Raw genomic sequence first — 25,158 nt, 5'->3', positions numbered from 1 at the left:
CAGACCAGACCTCTAACCGCTGGTCACCTCTCTTACCTGTATGAACCAGGGTCCCAGGACGAAAGGCAGGAGATAGTATGGCTGAGAATCTCTCACGTGGAAAAGCTAAACACATACACCCTGACAGTCTTATCTTTATGTGTGTAAGGAGATCACAATTTATTGAGATGAAAACTAAGCAACAAGAAAGGTCTTCACCTCAACCATCTCATGATCAGGTGTGCAATTTACAACTTAATTCATCTACACCTCTTTCTACACAAACTGATCTTTGATATCTCCCAAAAGGTGTCGGGGCAAAAAAGTATTTCACATATTTTTAAAACCTCATATGTTGCTCTTACACACAATCCCACCAATATTCAGAAAATGTGTGACAAAGTATTAGACACACAAACTTAATTTAAGAACATAATCTATTTGTTAATTTCTGAATTAAATGTATGTGTGAAAACAGTAAATAAACATTATCTAAGATGCCAGGAAGAAGGGGCTTACTCAACTTGGAAAGTACTGTTACAACAACCTGTAGAGTAATGATATATACATATATATCTTATTCTCAAATGTTTGGCCTTCCAGAACACTGGTACCATGTGAATGAATTCACTCTTTTCCTCAATGTTTAAATTTTATTGCTAGTAGACTGTGATCTTCAGTTCACAAAATATTTGTCTTTGAATGAACCTGGTGACACTCTAAATGGACACCCTTTGACTGCAGTTAAATGTTTTCTTTTTTACCCACATGATAACAATCAAAATTGGTTAAAACAAATTCTAAAATATTTTGTGTCTCTACCTTATAATTTTTAAAAAGTCAGTAAGTTGTACAATTTTGTTTTTTTATAACCAGAGTTCTATTAGAGCTATTTTGTAAAAGAAAATATTTTCGTTAATATTCAATCATCATTATTAGAAATATTCAGGTATTTATATTTTGATAACTAAAAACAGGAAATTAAGCACTGTAAATAAATATCATACTTGAACATTCTGCAGTAAAATAGACTCCATGAATAAGAGTCTTTTCCGAATCCCACACAGACTCGATTTAAATATAAATTACATTGAATTGAAGTTAAAGTTTATGCTACTAAGAAGCTAATTCCTAACTTATATACTTATGTTTCAATAGAGAGGGAACAAACAATATTTCAAGTAATCAAAGAAATTCATATTTCTTCTTAGAAGTTAGGTGACATCATATGGCTTTACATACGCAACTGAACTATAAAAATCAGCTTTGACAGAAGAAACATAGTTCCTTTAAATTATATCGACACAAGTATCACAAGCTGCCAAGTTGTCTGTCAGGGTATCTATCCCTATGTACCACTTGAGACATAAAATGTGCTCGTACTCAGCCCCAAACACCCTGTGTCCTTCTGGTAACTATCTAAACCCTCATCACAGCAAAGAACACCTGTCAGCTTCCCAGCCCTGCTGTCCTGTCTGTTATTAACATTCATTATGTGACAGCCTAGCATTAGATGAGCAGGGAAGGCAGGCAGATGAAATTCTGTATAAACGTCTTTGTTGGAAAGACCTACTATACAGCTCAGGGAACTCTGCTCAATGTTACGCGGCAGCCTGGATGGCAGGGGAGTCTGGGGGGAGAATGGATACATGTAGTGTATGGATGGCTGAATCCCTCTGCTCTCCACCTGAAACTATCACAACATTGTTAATCAGCTACATTCCAATATAAAATAAAAAGTTAAAAAAATGGCTTTGCTGGATAGGAGGAGGAGGAATAAGAAGAGGATGAGATGAGTTGCTACATCAAGCTTCTAAGATTCAGGAATGTTTTAGTTTTAAGAGTTCATGTTTTAGTTTTTAAGAATGTGTAAGAAGCAAATTATTTTGTTTGAGGAGCCCATTTTTCTGGATATGTATTAGATATACATGGATTCTTAAGGAGAGGAGCTATAACTAAGCATCAAGATTGAATACCACACACACTCAGAATTTTGCATATAAGGATGGCAGTTGTAAAGCCTGAGGAAGTCTTCCGATTGTATTCAGAATAAAATTGATTTACTTTATTCTGGGTCTAATGGAGCCAGGACCCAGAGTTCTAGCACAAACACAAAGGCAGAGATAACACAGCCCTGGGATGCTCCAACCCTTCTTGACTTCTACATTCACCCTAACTGAACCCCTATAGTACCAGGGCCATTACCCACGAAGTTTTCCTCCAAGCAGACTTCAGTTATAAAGTTTATTCTTTATTTAAAATAAAGAGTAAAACACTAGTAATGCAAAAGCAATCACTTTATGAAAAAGTTAACTGGCTAATTTGACATTTTCAGATTAGTCATTTTTCTAAATTCCATGTCTTACCCATTATCTTCCTAGGTTTTAAGTGCCCTTGTGAAATTTAGTGAAGAAAATTTTTATAAACATGAGTTTTTTCCATAAATTTATAAACACCAAGGTGGATTATTCTTATTTTAGAAATTTTGTTAAATCAGAAACTTTAAAATCTATTATATGTTACTCAATGTAATTAAATGGAATGATTATAAAATATATATAGACTTTTTCAATAAAATGAAATATAAAAATAAAAGACTTTATATTAGCATTCTGCTTTTCTTCATAGTATTATTCTACAATTCAGCAAAGAGCATGAAAACATGAATGTCCTACTCCAACAATCTAAGTACCAAAAGTTAAAGTCCAGGAAGTGTTGAGTCAGACGGCTTTTATGAGATTCAGTTACATTAAAAAAAAAAATCATTTTCAAATACACAGGCTACAAAACAAAGTGCTTTTAAATGCTTTAAAAAATGTTCAGATCCAGTGCAATGATTTTTGCATAACTTTTGAGTTCAGGGGTTTATGAGACAACATTCAAAGAAATTTCAAATGGAATTTCAATTCTTTTTGAGAATAAAGACACTGGCTTTCTATTTAATTTTCACAGAAATATATAATGCTTCTCTGAACAAGGCTGTATTTACTATATGCTAGTGATTTACTTCAGCTAATATTGACCAGATTTATTTTTATTTAAAAATAAGAAACACCTAAATATGAGAACAATGCATCTATCAGTGAATCAAAATCTAGGTTAAAAATAAAGAGAGAGAGAAAGAAAAGGAAATAAGGGTGAAAGGACCTTCACATTCCATAAAGACAAGTCCTCGGGCTCAGATACTAGAGTATTAACAAAGAAAAGAAATTATGTACATTCAAAGACAAAAAGTCTCCATTATAATTAGTGCTTCTATACACACACCCGCACACAAACACACACACCCCCTCACATTCACAAACATTTATACTGAAACCAGTGGAGAGAGCTATTAAAAAGACAACCTCTCTACTTCGTACAGTTTAAAAACAAAAATCTATCAAAAATTTTACATAAGTGAACATTCATAATTATAACCAATGGTACATGTCTACATTGTCTAAAACTCAAGCCAATTTGAGTATGCATTCAGATTTGAGTAGAATCACATCTACTTTTCAGGTTACACATATTTTGTCCCACATATATAAGAAGTGTGCAGGCCCTCAAATTCAAAAGTCCCTGAGAGAGCAAGTTGGGTAGGGGCCTCAAAGCCCCTTTCCTCTGGATGTGCTCCCAGTGAAAGTTCATCGCATTGAGCAACGCAACACTCTGGTTAAACGTGAAGCCTCAGTGTCACAGTCCATGTGGCAGTCTACGATAAGGGTTTCTTCCTCCGGCCCAGACTGAACAGAGCAAGAACAAGCAGGCTTTCGCATCAGCGCTCTGCTTGAAGCCTGCTGGTGAGATTTATACGCGACTGCAGTTTGGCTCCCTTCTAATGTGATTCCTGGGCTCTATGCTCCTACTAACTGACAGAAATAACAGGAGATGTGAAAAACGCAGCGATACCAAAAACAGATGTTGGTGTATAATTCCAGGACCGTTTATTTGCTCATTTCACCTTTTAATGTACAATTTCTATGCTGAAAACAAAGGGCTTTTTTAAAACTCTTAAAATACCTAGAACCATGAAACAAAGAAGATAAAGGAGGACATTTAAAGATAAGCTGGGGACTTATAAGAGGTGGGAGGTGGGAAGTCAAGAGTGGCTGAGAGAAGGGTAGGTTGAAAGAAAAACCACACTATTTCTTCCAGCAATCCTACATCCTTGTTTTTCTTACTCTTATTTTCTTTTAATCTAGTCTGGTAATAACTCTGAACAGACAGGGTGAAGGTCAGAGCTACTATGATGTCCAAACAAATAAGGAACAAAATAGAACAAGAACAACTGTTTTAGGCACAATTGCTTTTGTGCCCAAGAAAATGATGGATTTTTTTTTCCCCTCTAATCTTTACCAAGAATCATCTTAACCAAACCTCTTAGCTTTAGAGAAATAAGGGATGCGTTTTATGTTACAATATAAAATACCTCAATTCAAAAAACAAAAAGAGTAGCAATCTTTTTTTTTTCCCTTAAAGAGTGAGTCATGGGTTTATTATAAACAACCCCAAAGACCCCTTTCTTCAAAAGATTCACTTTGCCATTCCCACTATGAATTTCTTACTTGTTGGTTCTTATGAAAAGATGATCCAAAAGTTACCACACGTAATAGGACCTCTTATTCTACCACAAACACCTGCTATAATAGTCAAAAATAAACAGCGAGGTTTAGGTTTTCTGCATTCTTATTAACAAACTTACATGATTTCCTACTGGAAACTTTCAGGGGCTGGACTAATATTTCTGGTCGTCTCAGAGCCAGTCTCCTGGGGAAAAGAAGGTCAATATGCCTATCAATTTTCAGGACAGATCCAAGACTAATATATCACTAAAATACTAAAAGTCTTAAGAAAAAATGGAAAGTTGGAGGAAAAAATGAATACAATGCAATCTACTCAAATTAAGAAATAAATCCTCTAACTTCCAAATTTTTATAAATTCTCCTGACTCTGAAATCACTTTTTTTTTCTTCTAGCTTTCACATCAATGCAGTTTCAGATATTAATGTGCTTTTTTCCATTTGCTTCATAACAAAAAGTGAATATGACCTGAGACTGTCATGTTATTTTTGGTCATTATTCATACTTCATTAGACAAAACAGAAATCCAAACCTGAGGGATAAAGGCTTCGAAGGCAAGGTTTCAGGGCTTATTTTATCACAACTATGCTGAAATGGTATTTTGCAGGGAACAAAAGGTCAGCTGCAGACAGGCCATGATTCTGCGCCAGGAACTCACCTTTCCTGGAAATGCTTAGAGGGAATCAGTCCTGCTCTGGGGTTGGCATCTCCTTCATGCTTTGCTTGCCACCACGTTGCATCATCTTGGCTCATAATCTGAAGAATATCTCCCTTTTTGAAAGAAAGCCCGGCTTCCTTACATGGAATTGCTTTATCCTCATTAGGGTCATAGTCAAAGAGGGCTTTGATAAACATCTAGAAGAGAGTTCCATTTACGATGAATAAATATAAAGAGTAAATGTGAAATGGCCAGTATTCTTCTAACTCTGATTTATTTAAAAAACAGAATATTAAGGTCAGCTTGCTGAGACAAAGAAGATATGTATTAAATGGAAAAACATTAGTTCCTCCTAGGGGGAAATAAAAAGGATTTTTAAGGAATGATTACCTTGCCCTCCTTCGACGGTGTCTCTTCTTTGATGCTGGGTATAATCTTAAACGTTATTGCACCCTGAGACTGAGCCTATTATCAGAGGAAAGAAAGTGTTATAAGAAAACCTTGGGAACCAAAGAGAAAGGAACTAAAATAGGTAGAAAATGAAATGATTCTGAAAATTTACAAGCTTGGGATTTTCTACTCTTAGATAAAACAAACCAAGGAAACTATTTTTGTAGAAATTCCTGTAACGGGAGAAAGTGCTAAAGTTTGTCAAATAAGTTAAAAAACATTAACCACTAAATCCACTTTTACCTCCTGTGCACTTTAAAAACACCAGTGAATATATTACCATCCATGTTACTTCAAAACAGACACAGAGAATATGCACAGTGCCTTACAGAGACAGGATTAAATGCAAAGAACAGACTGTGTGTGAGGCTCAGACCTTCACATCCAAGGATCTCATTTTCAGGGACAAAATACCTACAACTGTCAGTAACGTGGTTATAAATACATGACTCAAGCAGTTACAGGGTTCATCAGAAAAATAATGAAGAACACTCATCTCTCTAGATTCTCGTTAGTAAGTAAAGTACCAAATGATGTAGATTAATTAAAAAATGAAAAGATTATCTAATTTAGTGAAAACAAGCAACAATACCCACAATTCTTTGCTGACTACCTCACACAACAGTAGGTAACAAGGACCTACTGTCTAACAAGGGTCTACTGTCAGAGTTGCTACAGGGAACTCTGCTCAATGTTCTGTAATAACCTAAACAGAAAAGAATCTGAAAAAGAGTATGTGTGTGTGCTACTGAATCACTTTGCTGTACATCTGTAACTAGCATGGCATTGTAAATCAACTATACTTCAGAAAAAAAACTTAAGAGTAGGTCTTCCTTTAACACACTCTTATACTATTCTTTCTCTTCTTTTAGCATTTGTCATAACCCGATCTATATAATTACTTATACAATTATTTCTTAATGTCTGTTGAAGAAATCACTTCCTATACAATTATTTCTTCATGTCTGTTGAAGAAATCGCTTCCAAGTTTTACTGATCGAACTAGTTCTGTTTCGAGTGAACATGAAAGGTACTGGAAGCGTTAGTCACTCAGTCGTGTCCAACTCTTCTCGACCCCAGGCTCCTCTGTCTATGGAACTCTTCAGGCAAGAATACTGGACAGAGTTGCCATTCCCTTCTCCAGGGGATCAAACCTGGGTCTCCTGCATTGTAGGTGGATTCATTACCTTCTGAGTCATCAGGAAAGCCCTAATGTCTGTTACCCCCACTAAATTGTAAGCTCTGTGAAAGCTCTAAATATCTGGTACATATTTAAGAGGAATGAAGGATGGAAGAAAAGAGGAAAAGGTGGAGACAGCAAGGGAGGGAGAGAAGGAGAAGGTGAAGCTCACCATCAGCAAGTGCTGGAACCAGGACACCCGTTTGGTTACAAAGGCCCCGACTGCTACTATCTGTCAATTTCCATGGTGTGAATACTCCCACCAGAGCCAATTTTAATGTATCAGCATAAAGTCACTGAAAGCCAAGATGGGGAAAGCTGCATAGAGTCAGCCTTTTTTTACTTTCTAAAATTTTTATTAGAGTATAGGTGATTTACAATATTGTCAGTTTCTGCTGTATGGCAAAGCGAATCAGTTATACATGTACCTGTTCTGTTTTTAGATTCTTTCCCCATATAGGTCATTGCAGAGTATTGAGTAGAGTTTCCCATGCTCTACGGGAGGCCCTTATTAGTTATCTATTTCATACATAGCAGTGTGTATATATGCCAATCTCAACCTCCCAATTTATCCCTCCCCCCATCGCCCCCTGGGAACCATAAATCTGTTTTTCACATCTGTGACTCTGTTTCTGTTTTGTAAAGAAGTTCATTTTTTTAGAGCGTAGAATCAGTTTTTGTCAGCATATGGAAGCAACTCTAGTGCAGCACAGACACTCACGTAAAATGGGAGTTTAACAGCATAAATATCAGAATTTCACAAAGGAGCGATTTCAAAATGATAATATTGTTGCTACTGCTTATGATAAAAGTAACTCACTAATCTTACTAAGAATATTGAAAGAAAGTAGAAAGCAAGTCTTCTCAATAATCCCTTCCCATTCTTCTAGTTTGTGCATGTGTTTTAATTTATGTACAGCCCTTACTACAGTATCACTAAAGGCTAAATCAGTGTAAGCACTCACTAGTACTAATGTTATTACTAAATCACAAGGTCTATAAGCCAGTGTGACCATTTCACAATAATCCATCACTTGGATGAACAATTGTTCAATCAGTGCAACCTTCTTAATAGTTTCTAGATAATTTTAAACTATCTTATTTATACACACTTGCCAAATTATTTCCTTGAGGGTTAATTTGCAACAGTTGAATTTCTTATAAATACTTTTCTGTTTGTGTGTGTGTATGTATGTGAGAGCGTGCTGCATGGCATGTGGGATCTTTGTTTCCTGACCATGGATTGAACGCATGCTCCCTGCAGTGGAAGTGCAGGGTCTTAATCACTGAACTGCCAGGGAAGTCAATAGTTGAATTTCTTATTAAAGAGTACACAAATTTAGAGTGGATAGTTTCAGATAGCCATCTCAAAAGATTCTATTAGTTTATTCTACCAACAAAAGCATATAAACATTATTTCCTTATAAACTGGCTAACTCTAGGCATTATCAAGCTTTTAAATAACCACCAGTCCAATATTTTTCAGACATCATGTTTTTTGGTCATTTTTGTCTGTGCATATGCTTTGCTGTTCTATAACTGCTTTTTTCTTAATGATTGTTAAGAACTCTCATATACATTAAAATATGAGCCTTCAATCACATAAATTGAAAATATTTTGCCTATAACTTCATCTGTCTTTTGAATTTTATGTACAGTATCTTTTCCTGTAGAAAAAGTTTTCAGTTCTAGTCATTACATATATTTGAATTTCACATCAAGGTTAGAAATTCTTTCTTGGCCTTTTAAGATCAAGTGTAGTATGGGGGCTTCTCAGGTGGCAGAGTGGTAAAAAAAAAAAAAAAATAGTAAAGAACCTGCCTGCCAATACAGGAAACACAAGATGCAGGTTCAATCCCTGGGTTGGGAAGATTCCCCTGGAGTAGAGGGCAACCTGTTCCAGTATTCTTGCCTGAAAAATTCCATGGACAGAGGAGCCTGGTGGGCTATAGGTCATGGGGTCACAAAGAGTCAGACATGATGGAGCACAATGATTTTTTTAAAAACTTAATTTGGGGGAATTTAGTTTTGTGTGAGTTGTACAATAAGGACTACTTTTCTAACTGAATCACTTAATCCAATACCATTTATGAAACAATCTCACTGCTTTCACACTCATTTAAAATGCTATCTTAATCACTTACTAAATTTTCATATATACTGAGGTCCGTTTTGAGATACCAAGACTCTTCACAGGTTAATAATATGTTTTTATATGTAACAGGGACAATCTCTCTTTATTTTGTCCTTATAAATAAACAAATGAATTTGAGAATTTATATTGCCAAGGCCTATAGTAGTTTGATTCCATTTTAGACTTAAGACATCTAAGTTAGTTTCACTACTTTATATACCTGGAAGATATAGGCCCCAGAGATAAATGTATCACTGGCAATGTGTATTAAGGACCTAATTTGGGACAGGCCCTGTCAAACTCCTGACCTACAGGAGCTTGTTGAATCTTCGAACGCTCCAGTGAGAGATTTACCACTTCTTATTCTCATTTTGTAGATGAATACAGGGAAGCAATAAAAAGATGAAGGTATTTTCCAAGGACATACAGGGATTAAGTTAATAGAGTCAGGATCCAAATCCTGGATTGCTGAATCCAAATCCTGTGTTCATTACCAAGTCTGAAACACAGCGATTCAGTTTCCTTTTCATGGCAATTTTAAAATAAATTTTCAGCTTACCAAGATCTGGATTATTTCCTCAGGCCTTTTATCCTCAACCGGTATCCCATTCACTTCCCTAAGTTCATCGCCAACATGAATAAGACCTGAGAAAAAGCAAATTCAGAAAACCAGCAGCATTACCTACAAAAGAAACCATGGTTTGTGACTGTGTCCACACTGAACGCTCCGTGTGGTCCCCCAGTGCCTGTGAGGGCAACATACCTCATGCCTCTCAGGTTTCGGAGGCTGAGCCCCCTGAGAACGACTCCAAGACCACAACCTCACTACACTGCCAAAGGAACAGCAGCAGCATCTCAGTCTTTTTCTAAAAATGCACATTACTTTCATCTTCAAAATAGTATTTGTAAAGGCTGCACACTTTTAGCAGTACTTTTGAAATCAGAAACATTGAAGTAAGTCTTATAACCTTGGAAGCCCATATACGCGAAGACTATAAAGCAATATGAGATTTATCATTTATTTAAATAGGTTCATTTGAACTATGATGCTGGAGAAGACTCTTGAGAGTCCCCTGGACAACAAGGAGGTCAAGCTAGTTAATCCTAAAGGAAATCAACCCTGAATACTCATCAGAAGAACCAATGCTGAAGCTGAAGTTCCAATAATTTGGCCACCAGATGCGAAGAGATGACTCACTGAAAGAGACCCTGACGCTGGGAAAGATTGAAGGCAGGAGGAGAAGGGGGCAACAGAGGATGAGATAGTTGGATGGCATCACTGACTCAATGGACATCAGTTTGAACAAGCTCCAGGAGTTGGTGATGGACAGGGAAGCCTGGATGCTGTAGTCCATGCGGTCGCAAATAATCAAGACATGACTTAGCAACTGAACAATAACCACATTTGAACATAGAGAAAAATACCTTATTACTGTTTTGTTGTACTGTCTAAATCCTGCTATCCTCTCAGTTATATACTGGAAATGTGACACATAAAACCCACATGACTTGTCCACACCTGCCAAACATGTGTACACTCTCACCACTTCTGTCTGCAGCTCCTCCTCTCATGATCCTGGCCACCACGATGGCCCCAGTCTGCTCATCCTTTTTAATAGTGGCTCCCTTTAAAGAAAAAAAAAAATAGTATTTGTGGGTAAATGCACATACCGGGTGGTAAGAAAGAGGGCAGAAATAAGGACCTTATCTGGAAAATGTAAAAACAGCTACAAAAAAATTAAAAGGAGGCAGAAGGAACAGATATCATGTCAGGCATCTCACAAATACTCATCACTAACACACAGTCTTCTACAGCATATACCATCTAAGGTTTTCAGCACAGTCCAAAAATTTTTGAATCTTTATTCCCTTCAATACTATGGAGTATACAAATATCTTCTTTCCATTATGAACCTTACATTTGAATACTATTTGTTTTTACACTTTGACAGTATTTCCTCATTTCACTTTATCTTTATCCCAAGCCCCGTAAGAAGGTCATGTACATAGAGAAGGTGAAGTGAATAGAAAATAAACTAGAAAACTAAAACCCAGACCACCTGACCTTTAGTTCAGCAACCCTTCTACCACAGTATTACAGTAAACAAATTCAGGGATGATAATAAACAAAGTGGAAAGAAAAAAAAAAAAGATCTGTTACTCCTAGTTTTTATGTACTAGGATTATACTTAGCACAAATGGAACTAACATTCTGGCAGGAGATTAGGAAATAATTTCAAAAAGAATCCAGAAAGTCCTCATTTATGGGTGTTTAGAAGAAAATCAACTGAACACTTTTTGTCAGCATAGCAAGCACAAACAGTTACTTTGAATGCCTCCTCATGACTTTCTTCCAAGAAACTGGCAGTGGTTGAGACAAACCATCTATGTCACGTTACACAGCTGGAAAGACGCAGGTGCGGGGGCAAGGTTCACCCCCCAAAAAGAAGTTTGATAGTGAACACATTTATTTACAGCATTACAAAATAGATATTATAAAAGGATTCCTAGTTTTGTTTTCATAAGCGTTTTATATATGACATTTTATATGTGATAGCTATCAAATACATACCTAATAACAGCAAAAAATTAAATAATTCCATGCTAGGATGACTTTGTGGCATTTTTAATCACCTACACATGCCCTCAAGGCTGAAGACTTGAATGAGTACCTCTCCATGGTTATAAACCTTAGGCCCTCCAATTCCTGGTATTTTCTGCAGGTAGCTTATAGCCAAGATGACTGGAAATGTAATATTCTTACTACAACTAACTAGTGTAGTTAGATCAACTTTTACTTTCTTTAAGAATGTGTCTCAAACTGACTAAAGTATGCCCAATGATCAGAAGGGTCTAGTGATCTAAAATTGTTTATTGTTGTTCAGTTGCTAAGTCGTGTACGACTCTTTGCGACCCCATGGGCTGCAGCATGCCAGGCTTCTTCGTCCTCCACCATCTCCCAGAGTTTAAGTTTAATTTAAGACTACTTATCTATCTTTTATAGATGAGAAACTGTATGACAAATGGTTATGACTTGTCTAAAATCAGACAACTAGTATGTAGCAAAGTCAGAACTCATCTAAGGCAAACTGATCAGAATTGCTGTTTCTAACCTTATCATTCAAGACTAATAATCTTCTGAATCCTTCTGTAACCCTGTATTCATAAGGTTATAAATATATTACTTTTGCAGATGCAGATTATCAGTTCTTCCTTCTTTGACTGTGCCTGCCAGGTCCCTACATCGAGTGGTGAATAGATCCCAGGGCATCTAAGGCTGTGGGAAGACTTGCAGCTGGGTCCCTTGAGACACAGTATCTGTGGGATGTCAGATGCTATGCCTTTTGGCTGAGTAACTGGAAAGATGAGACTGTCCACTGGGGAACCACAGAGTGGAACAGATTCGGGGACAAAGATCGGCTGACTTTTGGACATGTGAAGACTGAGATGCCTACCAGACATTCAAATGGAGATACTGGGCAGAATGACGGACATACAAACTTGAAGATTAGAAGAAAGATCTGTAAGAGAAATGTGACCTGGGAGTCACCAGCACATAAGTGGTCTTTAAAGTCACAGCTGGAGGGATCACTTCCAGAATGTGCAGAGATTGGAAAGCACTCAGCACTTAAAGGACTTGTTAAAGGCCCTGAAATATATTTATACATCAAGATAGATACTGGAATGGAAATGCTGGCTATCTGCTGATTCTCCTGATCCTTGGAGGGAAAACATGGACCTGAGAAATGGTGTCTCACTTTCTACATGATACTATTAATAGCACAACACAATCTTCGTTTTGATCCCTACATTCCTGAAGATTTTCTGTTTCCATATTGCTTTCCAAACCCTTATTAGCACACTTCCTTGAAGTATTCTTAGTGCAATGTACTTGCATGAAAATAAGATCAAAACCCAATAAAACAAGAGCACATTCCATGTGATATTGTACAAAAGCACCCCTTGGCTCCTGGTCTCATCACTTCAGCCCTTGCTTCATCATCACATCTGTTTTTGTAACGCTAACCCTTCTGCCTCCTTCTTTCACCTTAATAAGAACCCTTATGTTTACCTTGGTCCCACCTGATAATCCAAGAGACGGTCCCCACGTCAAGATCTTTATCTAATTCCAAAAAGTTCCTTTTGCCTTTTGAGGCTCTGAAGATAGGACTCGACACAACTGGGGGTGGGTGGGAGGCACTGTCCCACTACCACAGGCCCTGGACATGACACAGAGCTGCCTAAATCCCGGTGCTAAAACAAATAGCTACATCTACATTTTGAACTATCAGATTCCTGGTTAATTTCTCATTACTTTAAAATCAATCCGCTTTCGAGAAAAGCCATAAGCAATTATTTTCAGTTGCACTTTTTAATCTCAATCAGCTGCAGCTGGTGCATGTCACGTCATCTTTTATAGATGCCAACCAGTAACACTTTAAAAATGATTGCCATTCATAACCAAAAGAATGCCAGTTTCTTTGGCTCTGTTTTAATTTTTCTCCATCATCTCCTTTAGATGTGAATGCTCCATTTATTTCTGAGTTTGAAGACACAGAGGAAGCATATTTTAAAGATAGGAAAAATATGCACCCATCAGATTGGTCTTTATCATGGTATCCACTCATAGCTGAGCATAAAAGATGGACCAAAACTCACCAGCGGTTCTCTATTTTTGACCAGGCGGATGATTTTCACTGAGTCTTCCTCATCGTCAATGTCATCAGGCATAGGAGGCAACACAGGATCATAATTCTTCTGAGCCACAGTGTCATGCACAGAGAGCAGAGCCTATCAAAGTCAAAGGTGAAAAGTGTTCAGTATAAAACCCTAAACACACCCAACTATGAGGAAAATGAAACCAATGTTCTAATTGTGGCACAACAACGATAATAATGCAACTACTTGGAAAGGAACCTCTTACAAATTGGGCAAGGGGGTGCAGAACAGCAGAGGCAGCCCTCCATGGTCACTAATGGACAACAAGAATCAGCATAAGGCACCTTCTAAGCTGTGTATTCTCTGGTTCATTCCAGAAAGGTGGCAGCTGGGGGAGTGGGGAGGGGGTGTGTGTGTCGGGGGTGGGTGGTTACTTTTGAAGGGAGGGAGAAAATGAAGCTATAAATACATGATCAATGGGCCAGCAGGAGACTGGGGAAACTACGCATGCATTTTTTTTTCCTTTCCTTCTATTAGCAGAAAACACAAAAAGAACTGATCATACAACTGAATTTTCATTCTTCTGTGGTATTTTCACTTTTTCATGTTTAGTATAATAGGTGACTAATGTGTATTAAAAAAAAAAAGTATTTCTAGTCATGACTGTTACGGTGGTAAAAGTTCTCAAAACAACTGCATTGTCACTAGAGACCAAAGATTAGAAAAACATGACACATCAGTATATTTGGGGTGACTGGGTCTAGACTTTTAACTGATTTGTTTCCCAATCAGTATGATCCATCAGTTATTCCAGCCAGAAGCTTAGAAATCCTTGAAACCTCTCTGCTCAGCTACATTCCCGACATCCAGCCCATATTCTGTTAAATCTGCTTCTAACATGTATGCTAACACTTGTTATCTTCTCTCTAGTCCAGGGCAGAGGTTGGCCGATTATGCCACCTATTTTGTAAATGAAGCTTTGTTGGCACACAGCCACACTCATTCATTGATGTATGGTTTATGTTGGCTGTCATGTTACAATGGTGAAACTGAATAGAAGCCACACACACATTTTACAGAAAAAGTTGGCATATCCTTGGTCTAGATCATTGATGCCATCATTTTTATCTGGGGCATTGTTACCTGGAGCCCCAACTGGTCCAGCTGCATTCACCTTTGGCTCATTTTCAAATCCATGACTCACAGTGTAGCCAGAGTGACTGTTTTGAAACTTAAGAGTAAATCATGTAACTGGTCTACTAGTAACTCCTGTAAATCTACACTGGTTTTGGGATGAAGAATGAATGAATGAAAGTCGCTCAGTCGTGTCTGACTCTGTGACCCCATTGACTATACAGTCCATGAATGAAGAGCATGGGATGAAAAGCAAACTCAAACTCTGAAGCACCTTCTAGTCTTGTATTTGTCTTCAACCTCACCTTACCTCCCCTGTCCTCACTCACCTTACATAACTGGCCTCTTTCTCTAGAGGAGTGACTAAAACATCTGATGTAAAAGCAGACCCCCAGGTTACTTGATCTCATAGCACCATCTCCTTTGTTTTAATACATGCTCATAACTTTGAACCACATTTATGTTTTTATGTCGGAGAAGGCGATGGCGCCCCACTCCAGTACTCTTGCCTGGAAAATCCCATGGACGGAGGAGCCTGGTAGGCTGCAGTCCATGGGGTCACCAAGAGTCAGACATGACTGAGCATCTTCACTTTCACTTTCATGCATTGGAGGAGGAAATGGCAACCCACTCCAGTGTTCTTGCCTGGAGAATCCCAGGGACCGGGGAGCCTCGTGGGCTGCCACCTATGGGGTCGCACAGAGTCGGACACGACTGAAACAACTTAGTAGTAGTGGTATGTCTTTATGTATATATTTGCTATCTGCTGAAACAGAAGCTCTTAAGAAGGCAAAGAAGTGGTTTCTTTATTGACTATAAGCTTTCTTATTGACTATAATAATTCATAAGCATACTGTAATGTGAATCTTCAAAAATGTCTGTGTCCCTGTAAATATCACCCAAGCAAGAAACACAACATTAACAGAGCTCCAGGGGGCCCTAAGCGTGCTCCTTCCCAGTCACCATGACCTCTATTTAAATACTGCATAAATGCAATCATAAGCAGATGGTTCTTTTTCCTGCTAGTAAGTGAGATTCATCCATGCTGTTACTGGTAGTCATTCTGTTTTCATTGTTGTGCAGCACTCCAACATGTATATATTTCATAATTTCTTTACCCATTATGTCTCTGAGGGACACTGAGGTTGTTTTCACTCTTGGCTATTAAAGCAATTCTATTATGCACATATCTGTTGATGCACAGATACACAAATTTGGGTTAAGTGCATTTAAGGGTATAATGTCTGGGTCATTAAACACAAGCAGATAAGACAAACAGGTTGCTCCAGCGACACTCCCACCAGCAGCTATGTGAGTTCTAGCTGTGTCTCAGGATCCAGCAGTTTACAGTATTAGTTTAAATCTGACCATTCTGAGTATACAGTGATAAAGTTCATCTTTCTCATAACTCATGATATCTTTTATGAAATGCTTGTTCAAGATCCTTGCACATTTTCCCATTCCATCTATCTTTCTCTTCTTGATTTGTAAGAGTCCTTTATAATATGCTGGATCCAAGGCTTTGTGCCATAAATACATTCTCTCATTCTCCCATTTGGTAACTAGTCCTTTCACTTTCTTATTAGCATTTTTTTATTTAAAAAAAGAGTCCAAATTAATGAGCCAAAGAATACTTTTGCCTTTATGGTTTGTGGTACCCAACAAAATTTTCAAAGGGATAGAATGAACAGCATCAAGATGACAAAATATCTGAAGAGATAATAGCTGCAGATTTCTGGCAGTTGATGGGAAACACAATCTGAAGATTCAGGAAGCAGGAAGAGTAAAAATTAACCCATGCTTACATTCATCATAGTGAAAAGACAGAATGCCAGAAACAGAAAGTAGTTCTTAAAAATATCAGAGAGAAAAACACAGATCATGAGAAAGAAAAACAAAATGAGAACTGAGTGATCAAGCAGCAATATAACTAGAAGATAAAAACACATTAAAAAATTATAGTCAGCTCAGAATTGTGTAGCTAGCAAAAGTACTGTTCAAGAATGAGGATGGAAACCAAGGTGAAGTTACCAGGTACCTATTAGAGAAAATTTTCAGAAAAAGATAATGAAGCAATGATTTTTTAAGACATTGGACATGAAATAAGAGAAGGACAGTGACCACTGAGAGACAGGAAATAACTGTGGGCCCTAAGACTGCCCAGCTTACTGTCTAGAGCAAGGTTCCTGGCTGTGTTGGGGGAGAAGGAACCCAGACAGAATGCAGCAGTCTTCCTTAGTGGAGACAAGAGAGCTGGGAATCAAGGGAGGTCAAGGGGTTAAAGTTCTCAGCGAAGGGATGAGAGCAGAGTGATCAACACAGACACAGAGTTTCTTGAGTCCTTAGCCAAGGTTTGTGTATGGACAGCTGCCAGAAAGGATTAGAAGAGTGGCTGGGAACTGAGGGCTGTCTGGGGACATCTTTGGTTTGTCATGATTCAAGGGATGCCATTGCCATCTGGCTTCCCAGGTGGCTCAGTGGTAAAGAATCTGCCTGCCAATGCAGTGGATGCAAGAGATGTCGGTTTTATCCCTGGGTCAGGAAGATCCCTTGGAGGAAGAAACAGCAACCCACTTCAGTATTCTTGCTTGGAAAAATCCCGTGGACAGAGGAATCTGGTGGGCTACAGTCTATGGGGGTGCAAAGAGTCAGACACGACTGAGCACACACGCATACACTGCCATCTAGTGCACAGAGGCCAGAGATGCTCCCAGGCAACCGATACCGTACTGAACAATCCCCACCCCGCCCCCAGATAGTTATCTAGTCCTCAAACTTAAACAGTTCTGGGGCTGAGAAACCCTGCATGAGAGGAAATGATCCCTGAAGCTTGCACAGGGCAGGAATAGCTCCTGTTCCCACGAGTTACAAGGAAAATTCTCACGATGTGCAGGGCACTGAGGAGAATTAGTAGAGGGGTACCATCTTCATAGTGGGAAATAATTAGCCAAAGATTACACAGTGCTAAGATCTCACCTAACATAGCTTAAAGCAAGCCTCTGAAGGATCAAAATGTTTCCAGGTTACTTAACTGCATGATGTGAACTCAAGAATATTATCTGTAAATATACAAAAATATCCAGCATCAAAGGAAGTAAAACTCACAATGACTGTCGGTCAAAAATTACCAGGCATGTAAAGAAAGCAGAAACTACACAATGATGAAAAATATAAAGCTATTAACTAAACCCTGAAAAATCACACAGATGTTAAGATTACACAGAACTAAATCTTGAAATTACAGACAGATCACTGAAAAGAAAATTAACAGTTATAATTGCACTCTAAATGTTCAAAAAGCTAGAATGGCTGAACATGAGACTTGGGATATACAAAAAATATTCAAATCAAGCTTCTATAGATTAAAAGGTACAGTGAATGAATGAAAAAAAGTACACTGAATGAGATTAACACTTGTAGGCAAAGCAATAAAACTGTAAAATGAAACACAAAGAAAATATAATGAAAAATCATGAAGACATGATTATTGAGCTGGTGGGACTTCAGTGGTATTATATGTACCTAATTGGCATCTCCAAAGACAGGAGAGGTTCTTTAAAAAATCTGAAGAAATATGACAGAAAATACTCCAAATTTGATGGAAATAAAAAAGCCCAAATGTTTCAAAGCACAATAAACAGAAAAGAAATAACATCAAATTGCATAAAACTAGTGAAAAAGGAAATCTTAAAATCAGTCAAAGAAAAAAACACATTACATACAAAAGAAAAAAGATTAAAATGTCCCCTCACTTCTCATCAGGAACAATGTGAGCAACATCTTTAAAATACTCAAAGAAAACTACGGTCAACCTAAAATTCTATACCTAGCAAAAACACCTTTTCAAAGCAAGGAATATTGTGAACTTCTTAAAGACACACAGAAGCTGAAGGAATTCATCACCAGCAGACTTGCATTACCAAAAATGTTCTAAGAAGTCTTTCAGACAGGAGGAGTAATCGCAGATGGGAACACAGATCTAATAAGTGCACTAGAACTGTTAACTATCTGTGTACTTATGGTAACTTATCTTGCACATAGTAAAAATAATCATGAATGCTAATTGAACATATTTTAAAGTAGATATGATGGCTGGGGCTTCTGTGATGGCTCAGACAGTAAAGAATCTGCTGGCAGTGCAGGAGACCCAGGCTCGATCCCTGTGTTGGGAAAATCCCCTGGAGAAAGGAATGGCTACCCATTCCAATATTCTTGCCTGGAGAATTCCATGGACAGAGGAGCCTGCTGGGCTACAGTCCATGGGTCACAAAGAGTCAGACACGATGAGCAACTAACAGATTCATGATGGTTGAAAGGCAATGATAAAACACCAGCCATGTATTTTTCCTCCTTAGCATTGTATTTTCATATCTGGATTCCAAAAATAAAAAACTTTTAAGATTTACAGATACCAAGTTCATAATTTTTAACAGCTTTGCTGCATAAGTAGTTTTGGTTAGCAACATTTTTATTTTGGACAAGTAAAAGTAACTTTGTTTTCCACTCTTCTGTTTTAACTAACTTATTCTTCGCTATACAGATTTTCCTTTCAAAAGGCAATACCTAAATGAAATTGTGTTTCCATATGCCATAGCCACCAATCACAACTGATGGGTTTACCTGTTGCTTAGAAGACTCTGCAGGAAATGGAACACTGGGCTTTGTAACTCATCAGGCTTCTGAGCTCTTGCTGCCTTGGACCCCCTGGAGTCAATTCTACCTTCTAAGTATCTGTCAGGTCCTTAGAATTAAGTGTCTAACTCATAAGGATGAGTAACCTTGATTTATTCCTCCAGAAGGAAGCTTAACTTTTCCCTTCAGTATGCTTTAATGAAGTCTCGTCCATTCTGCATGCCCGGGCAATGAGTAATTTCTGGTAAGTGAATGTTTTGGAAAGCTAAAAAATTACAACAAATCTTTTTATTTTATTGCCTTTTTAAGAATCTACCAAATTTTCCCTGACTTCCTAAATTATAAAACCATGTTCTAGAGATGATGTCACCTCACTTTTATCAAAAAAGAGCCACTGAAGGACAACTCAAAGAGGCTGATTTGCCTTTAATGTGGCAACATGATGCCTAGGAAGTGCTTTTATTTACTGATGATTCTGCTTTCCCTGGAAACAAAGGCTCCCTCCTTCAGTGCTCCTATTTGGGTCCTTGCCCCTCCCCCACTGCAGTATGCTTTAGAGTCTGCTCTATCTACGTGGCCTTTTGTGACACTACCATCACTGTTTCCTCACCATGTGGCTTCCTTTATACTTTACTTTTCCTGGGCTTTAAGATTTGGACAAGAAGACTGGATTTTGTAGACACGACTATTAACAACTATTAGTTGTCTTTTGTATATGGCAACTGATCAGTTCAAAACTTTAAAGACTGAGTGCAATCCAGTACAGGAAGTAGTACATCCTATTACCCTATTTATAATGTTGGGAAATGTATATGTAATATTTTTGTATACAAAAAGGAATGAAAGGTAACGCAGTCAGTTAAGATGAACTACCACTAAAAGTACATGAACACATGATTTACAGAAGAAATAAAAAGTCATTAAGCGTATGAATGGTCTTCACTAGGAAAGCAACAGATAGAGATTTCTATTTTCTAATTTTAATTCAAATCACAGTTATGTATTATCCAAAATTGCTTTCTGTTTATTTCTTAAAGTTTTCTCAAGTCACTTTGTTAAAGGTAAAACTAAAGTCAAAGTAGTAAACTATTGAAAAGACTGTTGCTGAAGCTCCAATACTTTGGCCACCTGAAGCAAAGAGCCAACTCACTAGAAAAAGACCCTAGTGCTGGGAAAGGCTGAAGGCAAAAGGAGAAGGGAGCAGCAGAGGATGCGATGGTTAGACAGCATCACCAAATCAGTGGACACCAATCTGAGCAAACTCTGGGAGCCAGTGGAGGACAGAGGAGCCTGGCATGCTGCAGTCCATGGGGTCGCAAAGAGTTGGAAATGACTTAGCAACTGAACAACAACAAATAAACTAGCGTTATCTTACTAAAGGCAATATCATCAATCATTTATAAAGATGCTATTCCTTCCAACCTCATGTATGAATTTTTTTTAAACTTTGTGTGTGTGTGTGTGTCCAACTGTCCCTGAAGCTGCAAATGCTCTTTTTCTATCCCATGATGATGGTTCAATTTTTACACTTCCATCTTTAATACATTTGGATATCATTTTAGTAGGCCTCTTTCTTATTTTTCCCAAATGATAATAAATAATAATAATAAATAATAAATAAAAATAATAAATAATAATAAATAAGCAGCTGTCCCAACACCTCGTATTGAAGCTACATCCAATTCCACCCATCCCCCACTCCCTTGCCTCCACCCTTCACATTCTTTGTTAGGACCACAATCACGTATCACCCTAATTATTTCTACAGGCTCCCACCTTGGCTTCCTCCATTCGGGACCCATTCCTCTCAGCCTGCCACCACCCCTCCACCCCAGGGAACTGCTGTGCATACTACACTCAAGACTGATGGAGTCACTTATTCAAACCCTTCCAATGACTTTCCACTGCTCCTAGAATGAAATTCAAACTTTTGAATAAGCCCATAATTAGAAAGTCCATAGAATATATCATCTAAATAAGGAAACAAGTAAAATTAAAAGGTAGGCTATTAATAACACTGGAACCAGTCTGGCAAAAACCAGACTGTCCTGGGCAAACCAGGATGTCCAGCCCTGACTCACAGGCACTGCTGTCCAGCTCCTGCCCTTCCCTTTTTTATAAGCTGTTGATCAGCCACACAAAGTCTGCTTTATACCCTCAAACTTGACAAATTATTTTCTTTGTGGGACTTCACATATTAGTCACTGTACTGAAACCTTTCTTCGCCTCCCACTCCTGACTGATTCCTGACTCTTCGTCACCTCACACTCAATCTCCGGCTGTCACCTTGTATGGACCACATCCTCTGCAAGGTATTCTTCAACCCTGTCTCCATTCCTATGTGCTCCACACTATTTCTGGGTGTGCCCTCTTTTTACCCACTATTTCTCCTACCACCTTCACTATTCTTCATATGCGTTCATGTATCTTCCTCAAGGTGTATTTATGGGGACTGCACAGAGTGGGCACTGAATTTATGTAAGAATAAATGAACAAAGATCCAACTCTGCTGACATTTACAAATTACTGAAGAAAGTTTTAATGCTTTTCAAAAATGAATTGGCAGATCTATAGAATCACGTATTATCATTTTATCGTGGGCTGCTTGTATACTTGGTTGTATATATGAATGCATGTTTTTAAAAAATCATTATTACTTCAGAGGTGCACTTCAGGTTTCCTTTCAGTATTGTGAATTAAATATTTTAACTGGAAGAGCAATCTTCAAAGAGTAAATAATTAGCTCCCCTGTCTCCCCTAATTAGAGAAGGAAATGGCAACCTATTTCTGTATTCTTACCTGAAGAATTCCATGGACAGAGAAGCCTGGTGGGCTATAGTCCATGGGATCTCAAAGAGTCAGACCCAACTTTCACTCACTATTCATGTATACATGTTATATTCTACTGCGCCTCGCTTCGCTCTTAGAAAGAAGAAAAAAAGCAAATATTTTCATTTGTTCCCAAGACAAAAAGTATTTGATTGTATTTTGAAATAGCTTAAAACTTATTTGGGAACTATACCTCTTAAAGTAATTACCTTCAAAAGAGAGATTCAGCATGATGGTGGCTAGTAGAAATGATTTCAAGGAAAGTAATGTTAAATGTTAGGGCAAACTGCAAAGAAAAATATTTTCTTCTCAAGACTGGTAAACTAGAAACTGTCACTGTCGACTGTACCATCATGGGTCTGCAACACTTCCCGTTTTCTACATGTTATTTTCCTACATGAAAGGTGAATACACACCTTTCATGCTGACTTCTCACCCATTCCTTAGCCACTCTGTTATATAAATGTGAACATAGACAAAATCATTCATCTGAGCTATTTTTGCCATAACAAAGTTTAAGCACTCGATTATAAAGTTTCATCCAAAGGTGTTGCATGATACCATCATGAAGGGAAGAAAACCCACATTTCTCTTCCTTCTGAAGTTTGTTTCCTTTCCTCCTATATGCCTCCCTTTTTGCTCACACAAAGCAAAACTCTCATTACCAAATGTGTGTGGGGTTTTCTTGACACCACGCGTTTTCCATGATGCCAACGGGGGTCCTACAATTCAACCCAGTTCTGAGTTCATCTTCTGGGAGAGAGCACCAGGTCACCACTTCAGGTGGCCACCTGTGCTTCTGGGTCAACCGACTGTAGATCCGAGGTTCCAATAACCCCCTCCATGGGTTTGAACAACTTGTTCCGGCAGGTCACAGGATTCAGGGAAGCACTTACATTTACCAGTTTATTAAAGGCTACAATAAAAAGACATAGATGAACAGCCAGATGAAGAGATACACAGGGGAGGGTAGGAGTTTCTGCCCCATGGCATTGCGTGCATCCCCCTCCTGGTACATGGATGTGCCCTGAGCCTGGAAGTTCGCTGGACATTACACTTTGGGGCTTTTGTGGGACTTTCTTATGTAGGCATAATCAATTCGTCTATTACGATGCTTCCATGTTTGTAACACGAAGTCAAACTGGGGAGTGGGATCATCATCACTTAGAACTCATGTGAAAATGAAAGCTTTGTTCCCCCGCCAAATAACCATTCACTTTATAAAATCTTTTAATTTCTAAAACATAATTGGTGAGAGAGTAAGGGTGAAAATTCTAAGCTTCTAATCCTGGTGTGGTGTTGCTGGTGACCAGCCTCCAGGTAGGAGCCGACCCAGAGTCACCTCATTAGAACAAGAAATGTTCCTATTGCCCTTATCACTTAGAAAGTTACAAGGTTAAAAAAAAAAAGAAAGAAAGAAAGAAAGTTACAAGGTTTTCAGGAGACCTGTTCCAGGGACTGGGTCAGAGACATATGTAAGTACAACAGACGCTCCTAGTGCTCTCATCACTCAGGAAACTATCTAGGAACCTGGGGCAGACACTAATACACACACACCTTCTATTACCTCAAAATCAACTGAGATCCAACACCCCTCTCTCCAGCCAAACGCCAGTTTTCATCCAGTGAAGTGAAGTGAAGTCGCTCAGTCGTGTCTGACTCTTTGCGACCCCATGGACAGTAGCCTGCACCAGGCTCCTACGTCCATGGGATTCTCCAGGCAAGAGTACTGGAGTGGGTTGCCATTTCCTTCTCCAGTTCCACCCAGTATACCCTCCTAATTACTAGTTATTCCATTTCAAACACTCTTGAATGGAATACCAAAAACACATTTTGTTTGCTGGGGGTCAGAAACATTCCTCTTTAGTTTCTAAAATTCAAACCAAGATAATACTCTCAAAAAGGAGCTTACCAAGCACCTCAAGGCTATTCTCCCTATGTTCTGATTAATATCAACTTTCCATGTACGGAACATGGAAGGGCCCAGTGAAGAACTTTTCAAAGCATTCATGAATCTCCCCTAAGCTCTTCACTTTCTGTGTACTCTGTCTTCAATATCAGGCAACCATTCTACAGTAATAGGATCTTTCTTCTTCTAGAAATAAATGCTTCTCTGCACCAGCCAATTCATCTCACATCACTGATCATAGTTCATTTAACCTTTACAGATATACATTCTTATGCTTTATATTTGCTTATATGGTTGAGAAATCATAGGCCATACATGTTCTCATTTTATGTTTTATTTAATACTTTCTTTGTCTGAATATCAGCTTGAGACCATATATAGCACTGCTGCAAAGGAGACTTTTCAAAAAAGGTAGAAATCATAAGTTTTTGCATTTGGGCGGACATTTTCATTCAACTGTCTAGAAATGCTTAACAGAAATATGAGATACCTGATCACTTTAATTACGTAATTACCTATCTATATGTTATTCTGACCCCTGAACAATATTTCACATACATTAGTTATCAAGTCCAAAATGTATAGGTTATGTTGACCAATCACAGCTGGAGGAAAAATAAGTGATAAACTTGCACAAAAAATGGTGGGGAGAATTAAGATGGATCTACCAATATTTTACTGGAAAACTGCTTTGCTCTGTAAAATAGCAGGATGCATTAAAACACAAACTGGTAGAGGAGGGGGCAGGAAATGGAGAGGAAGCTGGAGGAGGAAGAAGAATGCTGACAAGGTCCCATAGAGAAATAGATATTGTTGTCAAACACACTGGCACACCATTAACTAGCCAAGTAAAACAAACCTACACAAAATCACTTAATAGGTTCTGTATCCTGTACTCTAAACTTCATTTAAAAGAAAAATGACCTTGAAGCTCCATTCTGTTTTCCAAATCATATGAGCCTCCCAATTTAAGTATTTTATAGATTGTCACAACATCATTATCAAAAACTCAACTCTTCTTCCTTAAT

At 38.1% G+C, this 25,158-nt stretch overlaps 1 protein-coding gene across 4 annotated transcripts in view; it reads right to left on the bottom strand.

The window, feature by feature from the left end:
• Nucleotides 1-25,158, bottom strand: part of MPP7 (membrane palmitoylated protein 7) — a 215,453-nt gene that overhangs the window by 52,148 nt on the left and 138,147 nt on the right. For all 4 annotated transcript variants that reach the window (XM_043479644.1, XM_043479643.1, XM_043479645.1 and 1 more), the window contains 6 exons: nucleotides 13,627-13,758; nucleotides 10,512-10,593; nucleotides 9,527-9,612; nucleotides 5,594-5,668; nucleotides 5,204-5,400; nucleotides 4,667-4,731 (listed from right to left, as the gene is read on the bottom strand). In XM_043479644.1, the coding sequence (XP_043335579.1) occupies nucleotides 4,667-4,731; nucleotides 5,204-5,400; nucleotides 5,594-5,668; nucleotides 9,527-9,612; nucleotides 10,512-10,593; nucleotides 13,627-13,758 (637 nt within the window). The remainder of the gene's footprint in view (nucleotides 1-4,666; nucleotides 4,732-5,203; nucleotides 5,401-5,593; nucleotides 5,669-9,526; nucleotides 9,613-10,511; nucleotides 10,594-13,626; nucleotides 13,759-25,158) is intronic.

The sequence above is a fragment of the Cervus canadensis genome, chromosome 10 (genome assembly GCF_019320065.1).
Source record: "Cervus canadensis isolate Bull #8, Minnesota chromosome 10, ASM1932006v1, whole genome shotgun sequence".
NCBI lineage: Eukaryota > Metazoa > Chordata > Mammalia > Artiodactyla > Cervidae > Cervus > Cervus canadensis.
This window is presented reverse-complemented; position numbering and strand designations above follow the sequence as displayed.